Raw genomic sequence first — 13,857 nt, forward strand, 5'->3', positions numbered from 1 at the left:
TCCTCACCCTCCAGCCCTGATTCCAGCTGCCATCAGGGCCCTCGGCATGGCCATCTGTCCAGGAGGCTGCGCTGGCCTCAGCGGCCAGCCCAGAAAGCCTGGCACCCACCCACGGACTCACAAGAACTGGTCCCCGGGCTTGGGAGCACCCTGCGGCATTTGGGGGTGGTTCATTTCCTGATGCCACCAGATGTGAGGCTGTCCTGTGTCCTGAGACCCAGGTGAAGGCAGCTGCAGATGGCTGCAGAGGGCTGGAGGTGAGGATGGCGGGAGAGGAGGCAGGTCAGGCGGGCCTGCTGGCGGCCACCTGTGCACCCAGGAGCTGCGGGAGGTGCCTGGATTCAGGGCCCTGGGCTCAGCGCTCTGCCTCCCTCCCCCAACTCCACACAAACCAGGGAGCCTAGTATGGCGTTCCTGTCTACCCCAGAGCTCTCCCGGCTGACCTGTGTCCACTTACAGGTGGCCGTGGGCACAGGGAATTCCCCATGGTGTCCCGAGCTGGGCACGTGAGCCTCGCCCCTCCCAACAGCTGCCACCACTGGCTGCCTGGCCAGCTTCCACGTGCCCGCATTCCCACGGCCGAGCAGCTCCCAGCCCGTCCCCGGCTCTGCCTGGCTTGCCCCTGCTGTCCATCACCGGCCCCGGCCGTCAGTCAGTCCATGGACTTACCGCTTGGCCCTAACTGACCCTCAGACTATTTCTTCCCTTGAATAAACACACCTGGGCGTGGGGAGGTGTATGCAGTGTAGACGGGGTTCTGGCTTGGTTTGGTGTGTGCGGTGTAGATACATTCTGGCTTGGACAGTGTGCGCTGTGTAGACAGGACTCTGGATTGGTTTGGTGTGTGCAGTATTGACATGCTCTGGCTTGGGCAGTGTGTGCAGCTCCTGGGGCTTATGATACAGGGATTGGAGGCAATATATGACCAGGGTGGGCTGTGTCCCTGCAGGTGCCAGGGGACCGTGGCCTTGGGATGCCACTGCAGAGATGGCCCCTGACCTTCAGGATGCCACGGGGAGCACGAACCGAGTGGGCTCCCAGGTCGGGATACAGTAGGTGCAAACTCTGCTTGTCAGCTGCCAGGTTCCCTGGTGTCCCACAGTCACCCTGCAACACACTGTCTTCTCCCCAGAACGCGACATCACCTGAGCTTGTTACTGGCCCTTGTAGGGCGGAGATTCCAGCCTGCCACCCCCAGCTCCACCCCAGCACCAAGGATAGCACCCCAAAGGCAGCAGGTGTGGACTAAACAGCTAGGAAGGAGAGCAAGCTATCCGCACAGCAGGCAAATGTCTGCAGGAAATTCAGAAAACACAAGCATGTGGTGGTGCACACTTGTCATCCCAGCACTTGGGAGGCGGAGACCGGAGGACCGCGGTTCGCGGACAGCCTCAGCTACTTAGTGAGGCCCTCTGCAACTCAGTGAGACCCTTTTTCAAAATAAAGAATAAAAAAAAATAGGGCAGGGGGTGTAGCTCAGAGGTCGAATGTCCCTGAGTTTTATCCCCACACCCGCAAAAAAATAAAAATAAATAAAAATAAAAAATAGGGCTGGGGTTGTAGCTCAGAGGCAGAACACCCCTGGGTTCAATCCCCAGCACCACACAACCAACCAGCCTCCCAGGGATATCAGCTACCATGCGCTCTCCTGACCCTTGATGCGCTCCAGAGCAGCTAGTGGTTTCTTTCTCCTTCCTTCCTTCCTTCCTTCCTTCCTTCCTCTTTTCTTTTGGCAATACTGAGAATGGAACCCAGGGGAATTCTACCTCTGAGCTACACACCCCAGCCCTATTATTATTATTATTAGTAGTAGTAGTAGTAGTAGTGGTGGTACTGGGGTTCCTGGAAACCCTTCTACCTCCGGGCTACACTTCCAGACCTATTTTTTAATATTTTTATTTGGAAACAGGGTCTCTTAAGCCAGCAAAGCTGGCTTTGAACCTGCGCGATCCTCCTCTCTCTGCCTCCCTCCCAAGCGTGGGGATTACAAGCGTGCGCCACCACGCCCGGCTATTATTATTATTATTATTATTATTAATTTATTTTTTATGATACTGGGGATGGAACCCAGGGGCCTTCCACCTCTGGGCTACACTCCTAGATCTATTTTATTTGGAAACAGGGTCTCACTAAGTTGCTGAGAGCCTCACTATGTAGCTGAGGCTGGCTTCGAACCTGCGCGATCCTCCTGTCTCAGCCTCCCAAGTACTGGGATTACAAGCACGTGCTGCCACACCTGGCTTTTATTATTATTATTATTATTATTATTATTATTATTATTATTTTTGGTGGTACTGGGATGGAAGCCCTTCTACCTCCAGGCTACACTCCCAGACCTATTTTTACATTTTTATTTGGAAACAGGGTCTCCTAAGCCAGTGCGCGCGGCTGGCTTCGAACCTGCGCGGTCCTCCTGTCTCTGCCTCCCAAGCGCAGGGATTACAAGCGTGCGCCACCACGCCCGACCTTATTATTTTAAAACAGGATCTGAGTTGCAAAGGGTCTCACTAAGTAGCTGAGGCTGTCCGCGAACCGCCATCCTCCTGTCTCAGCCTCCCAAATGCTGGGATGACAAGCATTCCTGGCTAGGCTTTCCTTCTTATGCACAGGGAGGGGAGCAGGGTCCAGGCGTCCGCTCCCCGCGCCTCCCTGGGCCAGGCCGCCTCTCACCCCACTGTGTGCTCCTTTGCTTCAGGCTCCGTGCGATTCCTTGGATGGAGACACGCTGCTTCTCCCAGGGCGCGGGCCTCCTTGTTGTGTGGTTTCTGGTCAGTCCTCAGACTCCTCCCTCCCTACCCACAACAGGCCCCACCGTGCGCGGCTCCCCACAGCATCTGCTCCGGAAGCTCTAGCAATAAATGAAGATTCATTGGTGCCAGGAACGTTTTTATGAGGCCAAATTAAATCCTGATGTACAGTATCGGGAGTGGGGGGCCCCTGCGCCTGGTGCCTCTCGCCAGGGGCTTCTCTGTGTTAGCGGCTCCCCGGGGCCGGTTCCGAGGTCCAGCTACAAATGAGCTGAAATGGCGTGAGTTCTTCTCAATTTGTAATTGGATTAATGGAAGAAGTGGGCCTGCTATTAACTTTTATTAAATTCTATTGCTTGTACCTTTGCCATTTAAGACATAATTGCTGAGCCTGGTGTGGTGGCGCACACCTGTCATCCCAGTACTTGGGAGGCTGAGACAGGAGAATCCCAGGTTTGTGAGTGGCCTCAGCGACTTAGCGAGGCCCTCGCCACTTACTGAGACCCTGTTTCAAAATAATATAAAATAGGGGTGGGGTTGTAGCTTAGAGGGAGAATTTCCCTGGGTTCAATCCCCAATATCACACAAAAAAAGTACCAGGCAAGCCAGGCGTGGTTGTGCACCCTAGTGATCCCAGCGCTTGGGAGGCTGAGACAGGAGGATCGCACAGGTTCGAAGCCAGCCTCAGCTACTTAGTGAGGCTCTCAGCAACTTAGTGAGACCCTGTTTCCAAATAAAATGTAAAAAAGGTCTGGGAGTATAGCCTGGAGGTAGAAAGCCTCTGGGTCCCACCCCCAGTACCACACAAAAAAGTAAAGAATAAAAAATAGGGCTGGGGGTGTAGCTTGGAGGTAGAATGCTCCTGGGTTTGATCCTCAGTACTGGAAAAAAAAAAAAAAAAAAAAAAAAAGGACAAATTACCAGGCAGAATGGAAGGGACACCAGGAACAAAAAAATAAACCTCGCTGAATTTAAATATAAACACCTCTCTCCGTGTCTGTCTGCCTTTCCTCTCCTTCCTCTCTTCCCTCTTCCTTTTCCCTCTGCAGCCCCAGGTTTGTTTCCTCGCCACCCCAGGAATGCGTCAGACATTATCCTCAGCCCAAGGACCTTGGATGGGACAAGTGTGTGCCACCAGGAACTAAAAAGGCACGTAGGCCTGGTCCCATGTGCACCGCTGGCGAGGCCCGGCTCCGGGCCGGCGAGGACATGGTGGCCAGCCCACGCAGGTAGGTCCCAACGGCGACCCGAGAGGCAGGCCCAGGGGGCCGGGGCCGGCTCCCACTCTGGACACCAGAGAGGCTCAGGTCCCAGCTCAGTGTCAGCAGGCATTTTCCTGAAAAGCCAGAGTCCAGCTCTGTGAGCCACATGGCAGTCTCATCTCCAAGCCTGTGGTCCGCAGACCAAAAGCAAAGGGCGGGCGTGGCTGTGTGCCGATAAAATTTTATTTATAAAAACAGGCCAGGGGCATCGTTAGCTGTCCCCACCACGGGGGGCGCAGAGTTAAACAGCTGGAGCCGGGGCTGGTGGGGGCGCGGGGCCCCTGCCTGCAGCCCGGCTGCCAGGAGAGAGGCGCCCGCGTCTCTGCTGTCTACCTGCCCCTCGTGGGGTCTCTGCTGGGCGCGAGCCTCCTAAGTGCGGCCTCGGCTGTCCAGCGGGACCAGGGTGGCTGTGACCTTCTCACTGGACCACGAGGAGCTGCCCGCTGAGTTGCTCCTTAGGTTATGGCGAGGAGGTGTGAGCGGGCCGGGGCGAGGTAGCCCGGCTGGAAGGAGGGCAGCGGTGCACCGAAGGCTGGCCTGTCCCGGGCACTGGACGGGGCGGCTTGTTCCAAGTGGGTGTATGTACAGGGGCTTCCGCACATGCAGGAGAGGTGGCTGTCCCGCCCAGGCACACTGCAGAGAAGGCACGAGATCTGCACCAGCTGCGGTCCTCCCTCGGCGAGTGGCCCTCCAGGAGTCAGTGCTCCCGCTGGGGTGGTTTGTGCAGGGGTCGCCAGGCCTCCCCTGTCCAGGTGGTGCTCCTGCCCGGGGGTTACCCATGCCGTGCGGGGCTCCGGGGCAGGGTCAGTGCCGCCCGTGTCTGACCCAGTTCCGGATGGTCCACTTCTGCCCTGAGCACCTCTGCACCACCAGCCGCAGCCCAAAGTTGGCGTCTTTGGCCATTTCCACCTCCAGGCACCGGCCTGTGTCTCGGCTCACGATGGGGCCACTCTGTGGGGCAGGGGAAACCGAGTCGGCCTGGGAGTCCAGGACGAGGGCTGACCCCAGCCCTCTGACCCCTTACGGCCACCATAAAGACCCGGGGGCCCACCTTCCATCCTCCATCCCAAACCCATCTGCTGTGCCGCCTCTGCTCTCTGGGGTTCAAAGCAGTACCAGTAGCAGGTCCAGGGCCCCAAACTTCGCCAGCCCTGGCCACGCCTGGTGACTGGAGGCAGCCCCAGTGGCCCCTCATGCTGGCCACCACCACTGCAGCCCAAGCCCGGCTTCCTGGGACCTTAACCCTGCTTGGCTCAGGGCACAATAGCCACAGTCCTGCACCCAACCCTACTGCCCCGTCTCTCCACCCCGCCCTTCTTCCCGGCCTGTAGCCTGTGCAGCCAAGGCCGGAAGGGCCAGCCGCAGCACTGCACCCCATCTCTGGCTGTGTGGCCCTGGGCCGGCTGCCCAACCTCTGTGTGCTGCCCCGACACGCCCCAGGGTCACCCTGGCTCCTGCCCGGGGGGTGGAGGTGCCCTGGGTCTCGGCAGCCCTGGCTGCTGACCTGGGTGAAGTCCCACAGCCGCTGTGCCGGCCTGGTCACGTCCTCACACTTCTTCAAGGTGGGTGTGCGGCCCCGGCCCTCGTCCACCAGACACTTGGAGTCGGGCAGGAAGGCAGTGGAGCCCAGGGGACCCAGCTGCAGGAGGCCGTCGGCACTGTACCGCACCAGCTGGGGAGGATAGCAGGGCCGTGAGCCACTCGGCGTCCGGGCTCTGGAGTGTGGCCGCCCACTCCCGTCCCTCAGCCCCAGCGAGTGGGCCACGGAGCAAGGTCGAGGTTGAGGGCCCACCCTGGGGGCGGGGCAGTGGACGCAAGGACCTCAGGGTGAGCTGGGAGGCTCTGGGTGGGGCATGGCTGGGTGTCAAGCTGCCTGTGGGACTTGGCGCCGGGCATCCATGCTCAGGCTTTAGCCAAGAGACTGGCAGCCTGGCCTTCGGCATTGCAGGAAAAGACACCTCTGCCCTCTAACCAGGGCCAGCCAGTGGTCCTTCCTCGGGGAATAGGGACCTGGCTTAGCTCATCCACACATCTTAGAGTCACCAGAGAGGACTCTGGGTTCTGAATCTTGCTTGACCAATGGGGAAACTGAGGCCCATTTGACCAGAGGCCTTATTCTTAATTCACAGGGCTCGCTGCCTTTTGGGGGCAGGAGTCTCTCTGAGCCTTGAACTCAGCCTCAGCAGCATCAGGAGGCTGCCAGCATCCCGCCTCCACACCCACCTGCCGCCCCGGAGGCCTACCTGGGAGGACATGCCGTGGCATGGGTAGAGGATGGCCCGGTCATCGTCCTCCGCGCCCTGGTCCAGGCAGTAGCCACTGGCTTTGCTGTTTCTCACCTGTAACCGAAGTGGCAGGAGAAAGCCCGTCACCTGTGGAGGGGCAGCCCAGGGAGCTGCCCACCCGTCCCCTCCTCAGGGCAGGCATGAGCTGGCACCTAGGGTGGTCCCGCCCGGGCACGAGGAGGGGAGGCCCGGAAGCCCTTGAGAGGGCCGTGCACGCAGCTGATACTTTCAGAAGGCAAAAAAGCAGCATCACCCGGGCACAGATTCTCCCAGAGGTGGAGACGGACACTAGCGTGGAGAGCGCTCCGGGCACACGTCACACTGCGCAAAGGTGCGCTTCCGTCTTTGCATGGGTTTTCACACACATGAGCAGGTGAACGTGTCCGTGCAGCTGGGCACACTGGTCTGTGTACTCATGAACAAATGCGTGTACACACACACACGGAGAACACGCTCCTGCGTGCAGATGCACTCCTGCATTCACGAACATGTGTGCAAACGTGCATATAAATACTTGCAAATGACCCACATATTATGGGTACACGCATCGGGCTGTGGGTATGTCCATATGTGTGCATGTGGGTATGCGTGTGCAGACTTGTGAACGTGCCTCTCTACACGTGTGAGGTATGTACACATCTCTATCGACTTTGTGTGCTTTCACGAGCTCGCATGTGGGTGTGGCCAGGCACAGGTCCTCTGCTGTGCACCAAGCCCTCTGGGGTCTGGCTGTCTGCCTGGGCGCGGGGTGCGGGTGGAGAGCGCCCCAGCGGGGCCTTCTGGGGCGGCGGTACCTCTCCGTACGTGAGGGTGTTGTTGTAGGTCCTCATCTCGGGGTACACGTTCTCCAGGTACCACTTGAAGCTGCGGCACTTGAGCCGCTCGCGCAGGGCCAGCCTCTCGGACACGTCCCCGAAGTCCACCCCCGGGTTCTGCAGCGGGAGCAGGTGGAGGGCGCGTGACTCAGGGCCCGCCAAGGCCAGTGCGTCCCGACGCCCCCACGGGCCGCCCCCCCTGCAGCATCAGGTGCCGAGGACCATCCAGGCCTGGCCTCCTGTGCCACCAGAAGGTCCCTGCAATGGAGGCCGGGCCCCTGCCCGGTCTCTCCTGGTGGACCTGGGCCGCCTGGACACTCACGGTGAGATGAGGGGTACCAGCAGCTGTCTGCCAGTGTTTCTAAAGGGGCCTCCTGGGGCAGCTGACAACCCCCTTCACTTTTCTTTTTTGCCGTACTGGAGATAATAACCCAAGGGCGTTGTACCTCTGAGCTACACCCCCTGCCCTATCTCTTATTCTTTATTTTTATTTATTTATTTTTTGGTGGTACTGGGGTTCCTGGAAGCCCTTCTACCTCCGGGCTACACTCCCAGACCTATTTTATATTTCTTTTATTTGGAAACAGGGTCTCTTAAGCCAGCGAGGCTGGCTCTGAACCAACGCGATCCTCCTGTCTCTGCCTCCCAAGTGTGGGGATTACAAGCGTGCGCCAGCACGCCCGGCTCTATTCTTTATTTTGAAACAGGGTCTTGTTCAGTTACAAAGGCCACACTAAGCAGCTGAGGCTGGCTGTGTACTGCAATCCTCCTGTCTCAGCCCCCCGAATGCTGGGATTGATTACAAGTGTGCGCCACGCCGCCCGGCCTGACCCCCTTCACTTCTAACCATGGGCAATCACTCGGAGCCTGGGGAAACTGTCTACTGAGAAGGCTGGAGTGACCCTCGGCGGGGCCTCTGCACCAGCCCGGGAGGCCGCGGGGTTCCCGGGGGCCTCTGCTGCCTGGCTGCAGCCCTGGGTCCCAGGCTCTGGCTTCGATTCCCTCCTGGGGCCACGGTCCTGTCTCGCCTGGCCAGTGCCCGGCTCACCGTCATGGGGATGTTCCAGGCCATGTACACGTGGGACTTAAAGTCGTCCATCCACACCTCTGCAGCCCGCAGCGCGTTGCGCTTTGCGTAGTAGTCGATGTCGTTGTTGTAGGGCTTTTTGGTGCGCTCGATGTGGGCCACGCGGGAGCAGGGCAGCACCTCCATGCTGCCGCCGCACTGCCAGACCTGCGGGCGAGGGCCAGTGAGAGCTGGCACGCCTCCCAGCTCCCTCGGCCCCGCAGCCCCTCCATCCCTGCGTCCACCCTGCACTCGCCCTCAGCCCCGAACCCCCTCTTCATCCCTGGTATGTGCTCTCCATCCTGCGTCCACCTTCGTGCCTGCATTCCCCTCCATCCTGGCACCTCTGCCCCTCTGTCTTTGCATCCGCCCTCGGTCCCTGCATCATCTCCCACCCCCGGTATCTGCCCGCTGTGGCTCACTGCAGGGGAATAGGCCTGGGAGACCACTGGCCCCCGGGGTCAGGCAAGGCTGCCTGCCTCATCTGACTTCTTGCACATTTCATAATTACAGATTCTTCGGTTCCACCCACCTGACATTAATCTCTCTGGCCTGCTCTGTGCAGGGGACCCTCCCCACCAGCCTCCCCTCACCCGCCCCAGGCAACCCCAGCAAACCTGTGGTCCAGCTTAGACGGAGCCACTTGCTATGTGCATGCGGTGTCCGAGCCTTGGGAAACCGCACACCCCAGGTCCAAACAAGCCACAAGCGCTTCCTTGTCAGCAAAACCTCCAGGACCCACTGTCGCACCCACCCTGCTGGGTGGCTTTGCGCCCGGCCACTCCTGCCCTCGAGCTTCCGCACCCTTCCTGGGCTCGGTGAAGTCTGCCCTGCTCGCCAACGCTGCCACCCCACCCGGGAGGCTCCCTGCTCGTGTCTCCCTCCCTGGGCCCCGGGCTCCCGTGTCGGTCAGGCGCTGTCCTGGGTGCCGGGCAGGCGGAGCAGATCGTCCTCCCCAACCTGGGCGAGGCACCCGCGGGAGGCAGCAGGACGTGGAGGCTGGGGGGGCGCGCTCTGCCCGCCCGACCCCCGCTCCTGCCTGCAGGTGGACTCACACTGGGCCTCACGCCTGCTGGGCTGGGGGCCAACTGCACGGAGGGCTTCGCAGCATCCCTACGGTGTGAGCCGGTGCCTCACGGCACTGACGTCTGCGCCCACCTTTACGTCCAATTCCATTAGTCTAGCCCTGTGGAGGACCCCAGAGAACGAACTCCCGACCCATCGTTCACCAGTCCGTGTCCACCCACCCCCACCTCACCTACCCGTCCACCCATCCTATCCGTCTACCAGCTGTCTACCCATGGCATCCCATCCACCCACCCACCCCACCCTGGAGAAGCCCCGGTTCAATGTATATAAACGCTCAGCCTATGAGCAGAGGCGGGCTCCCACCTTGCCTGGAGACACCCTCGGCAGGGTTTGTCTCACAAAGGCTGCACTCCACAGAGCCCTCTCCCTTCCTTCCCCCGCCTTTCACCAGGCAGTGTCAGGGCCCGAGGGGAACGGCACCCACAGGACAGCAGGACTCTGAGCATGCGTCGGAGTCCAGAAACCCAGCCCAGGGCCCGTGTCACGCTGCCACCGGACACGTGAACCCAGCCTGTACAGGTGAACAGGAGTTAAAATGTTCCTCAAGCTGGGTGTGTGGCACACGCTTGCAATAGCAGTACTTGGGAGGCCGAGACAGGAGGATCGTGGTTCAAGGCCAGCCTCAGCTACTTAGTGAGGCCCTCCGCAACTCAGTGAGACCCTGTTTAAAAATAAAGAATAAAAGATTGGGCTAGGGCTGTAGCTCAGAGGTAGAATGCTCCTGGGTTCAATCCCCAGAACTACACACACACACAATGTTCACGTCCTCAGGAATAAAAACAAGAGAGTAGCCAGCCCGGCGTGGTGGCACACGCTTGTAATCCCAGTACTTGGGAGGCTGAGACAAGAGGATTGCAATTTCTTTTTTCAGTACTGGAGATTGAACCCAGGGGCATTCTACCTCCGAGCTACATCCCCCATGCTATATATTTTCTTTTTTTTTTTTTTGGTGGTACTGGGGGTATAACCTAGGGACTTTTCTACCTATGGGCTATACTCCCAGACCTATTTTATACTTTATTTGGAAACATGGTCTCACGAAGTAGCTGAGGCTGGCTTTGAACCTGTGCGATCCTCCTGTCTCAGCCTCCCAAGCGCTGGGATCACAAGCGTGTGCTGCAACGTCCAGCCTCCCCAAAATAATATTTTTTATTCTTTATTTTGAAACAGGGCCTAAGTTACAGAGGGCCTCACTGAGTAGCTGAGGCTGGCCTTGAACCGCGATCCTCCTGTCTCAGCCTCCCAAGTGCTGGGATGACAAGCGTGCGCCACCATACCTGGCTGAAGATCACAAATTTGAGGCCAATCTCCACAAATTAGGGGGGGGGCCCTCTATAACTTAGTTTTTCTTTTCTTTCTTTTGCAGTACTGAGATGGAACCCAGGGGCATTGTACCTCCGAGCTACACCCCCAGCCCTATTTTTTTATTCTATATTTTGAAACAGGGTCTCACTGAGTTGCAAAGGGCCTCACTAAGTAGCTAAGGCTGTCCGTGAACTGCGATCCTCCTGTCTCAGCCTCCCGAATGCTGGGATTACAGTGTGTGCCACCACACCTGGCATGAGACCCTTTTTCAAAAAAAAAAAATAGAGCTGGGCATGATGGTGCACGCTTGTAATCCCCGTGCTTGGGAGGCTGAGACAGGTGGATCGCGCAGGCTCGAAGCCAGCCTCAGTTACTTAGTGAGGCTCTCAGCAACTTAGTGAGACCCTGTTTCCAAATAAAATATAAAATGGGTCTGGGAGTATAACCCGGAAGTAGAAAGCCTCTGGGTTCTACCCCCAGTACCACCAAAAATAAAAATAAATAAATAAATAAAATAGGGCTAGGGGTATATCTCAAGTTGGTCTCTCTCTCTCTCTCTCTCTCTCTCTCTCTCTCTCTCACACACACACACACACACACACACACACACACAGTAGCCAAGAAAATTTCAAACCAATAACGGAGACATATTCTACTGCCAGACATTAAAGTATTTCATAAAGCGATGAGGTAATGACTAAAAGCAGGAATCTCAAGATAGACACGAGGGTAGATGTGCGTAAGCGCTTGGCCCAGGATGCAGGTGGGAAGGATGGATATCCAGTGTATGGTAGACGGATCCGTCTACTATTTTAAACCATCATAAAGGAAGGTCATACCCTTACTTCTATAAAAATACATGCTGCTAATGGATTAAAGCTTTGGGCGTGAAAAGAACCATAGAGGTATGGACAGGGGAGTGTAGCTGGGCTTTCAAACAGCCCTCGGGGAGGGGCAGCGCAGCAGAGACCCCGAGACGGCAGAGGCTCAAACGCAGACAAGATTCCTGCACATGGGAACGCAGCAGCCGGACTGAGCCAGAGGGCAGGGGACCACTGGAGCTCAGGCCCGAGGGGAGAGCGGCTCCTGACCCGCAGGCAGCAAGCTCGAGAGCGGGAACCGCTGGGGCTCATCAGCACCGAAAAAACGAGAACAGCCGCAAAAGACGGCCTGATGCTGTGGCTTGTGAGAGGTGGAGATTCTAACTGATCAGAGCCACGTGAGACGAGGTCCAGCCACGGCCTTACTCAGGCACCACGCCTGGAGAAAGCACCCCACACGCATGTCTACACCCATACATACTGCACAGACACACGCCACACACGTGCAAACACAGGCACTCAGCCTTTTTGGAGAGGGGAGGGGGAGGAGAGTGCAAAAGTACACTGAAAGTCATAAAAACACACCTCATAAGACCCCGCTGGTCCTGTCTCTAGATGTTCGTTCTAAGAAAACAACAAAGAGAGGGAAGGCTCAGGCAGAGGAGCCATTATTTCTGGGAGGGGTGGTGCACACCTACAATCCCAGTACTTGGGAGGCTGAGATAGAGGATCTCAGGTTTGCATCCAGCCTCACAACTTAGGCTCTGTTTCAAGATAAAAATAAAACAGGGCTTGGGGTATAGCTCAGAAGTACAATACTCCTGGGTTCAGTTCCTCGCACTAGTAAAAAAAAAAGATATACACCGCCAGGTGTGGTGGTGCACGCTTGTACTCCCAGTTCTTGGGAGGCTGAGACAGGAGGATCCCGTAGGCTCAAAGCCAGCCTCAGCAGCTTGGTGAGGCTCTCAGCAACTTAGTGAGACCCTGTTTCCAAATAAAATATAAAATAGGTCTGTAGGTATAGCTCGAAGGTAGAAGGCCCCTGCTTTTTATCTCCAGTACCATAAAAAAAGATGTACACATATGAAAACATGGCCCGCAGTCTGCAGCACACAAACCTTAACGTGCCCATGTGCATATGCGTCTACTCAGATGAGCTACAAAAGGCGTGCCAACGGACCGCACTGTGGGCCAACGGAGCCCGCTCTGGCCACTGAAGCCCCGGTGCTTTTACATTTAAAAAATTGTTTTTAAAAGAAGGAAGGCGTTCTTTAGGGGACCCTGCACAGGGTGATGATTGGCATCTTTGGTGATCTTGCTGGGTTCTGGGCCTCGAGTTCCCACATGTTAGGTCTTTAAGCAGGTCCAGTTTAGCCCCACTGTGCTATCTATGGGGAAACTGAGGCCGGGGAGTGAGAAGATGGTCTTACAGGCGAAGGGGCAGCAGTAGGCTCCAGATGCACGACTCAGGGGTCTTTGAAGACCAGGGTCTGTGGTGTGCACACAGAGAGCAGACCCAGCCTTGGCCTGGAGGCTGATCGATGGCCCAGTGGGCAGAGGCCGGCGGGCAGGCAGGAGGCTCACAGTGCAGCCCTTGCCCTGCTCTGTGCGTTGCTAGGGAGCAGGGGCACGCCCTCCTGGTCAGCAGGCATCAATCCCTGATGCCTTCCTGATCAACACCTTCCTGCAAGCAGCTCACAGAACTAGTGCAGGCCCACAGCCCCTCCCGTCCTCCCCAGCTCTGGCCCACGGAGGGAGAAAACCTTGGACATCTGGGGACTCCCCCTTCCCTGCAGTAGAGGATGCTGTCGTCGCCAGAAGAGGGCGCCATCTGCGGCTGTGCAGCTCCTCCTGGGCGCCCCGGGCCCACTGCGCCCAGCCACTGGGGTCGTCCAGTCACCGGCTTCAGAGAGGGGAAGTGAGCCATGCCCGCCCACTCTGCGGACGGCGTCCCCGGCCGAGACTCCTGTCGGTTTGCCCTGCCCTTTATTAAACCTGACACACAGGACGGATTCATTTCCCTCTAATTGGCTCCAGGACTTTCCTCATTAGGGGACGAGCCGCTGGCATTTCTACAATCAGAGAAAGGTAAATTGGCCCTGAGACCACGGAACGACTCTAATTGGGCTGGACCGGTCAGAGCAGCCGCGTGGGTGGGCTGCTGCGTCCACCTGGTCAGACATGGCCGGGCACGTCTGCGCAGGAGCCGGGCAGTCGGCCACTTGAGGCCCAGCCAGCAAGCAAGCGGCACGCTGGTGGGCGGGGGGGGGGGGTCGGCACGCAAACCCCAGGAATAAAGCCAGGGAAGTGACGGCAGTCCTGACCCTCCAGCGTGGCCCCTGCAGGCTCTGGTGCGATGTCCATGGTGCCGGCCTCTTACGGCTGGGTGGCTTGCTCTGCCCCTGGTGCGGACTGTCTACTTGTCTCTGCTTATCTGAGCCTGAGGTCTTGACCCCATGCTGCGCCC

The 13,857-nt window shown here is 57.9% G+C and overlaps 1 protein-coding gene across 1 annotated transcript in view; it reads right to left on the bottom strand.

The window, feature by feature from the left end:
* Positions 1–4,813: 4,813 nt before the first annotated feature.
* The window catches only part of GALNT9 (polypeptide N-acetylgalactosaminyltransferase 9), a gene marked incomplete at both ends in the record, with an annotated part of 39,991 nt that continues 30,947 nt past the window's right edge, over positions 4,814–13,857 (bottom strand). The window contains 5 exons of the mRNA XM_080717493.1: positions 4,814–4,960; positions 5,514–5,681; positions 6,253–6,348; positions 7,089–7,226; positions 8,158–8,343. Coding sequence (XP_080573619.1) covers positions 4,814–4,960; positions 5,514–5,681; positions 6,253–6,348; positions 7,089–7,226; positions 8,158–8,343 — 735 coding nt within the window. The remainder of the gene's footprint in view (positions 4,961–5,513; positions 5,682–6,252; positions 6,349–7,088; positions 7,227–8,157; positions 8,344–13,857) is intronic.

Source organism: Muscardinus avellanarius (assembly GCF_963383645.1).
Source record: "Muscardinus avellanarius genome assembly, chromosome: 21".
Classification (NCBI taxonomy): Eukaryota; Metazoa; Chordata; class Mammalia; order Rodentia; family Gliridae; genus Muscardinus; species Muscardinus avellanarius.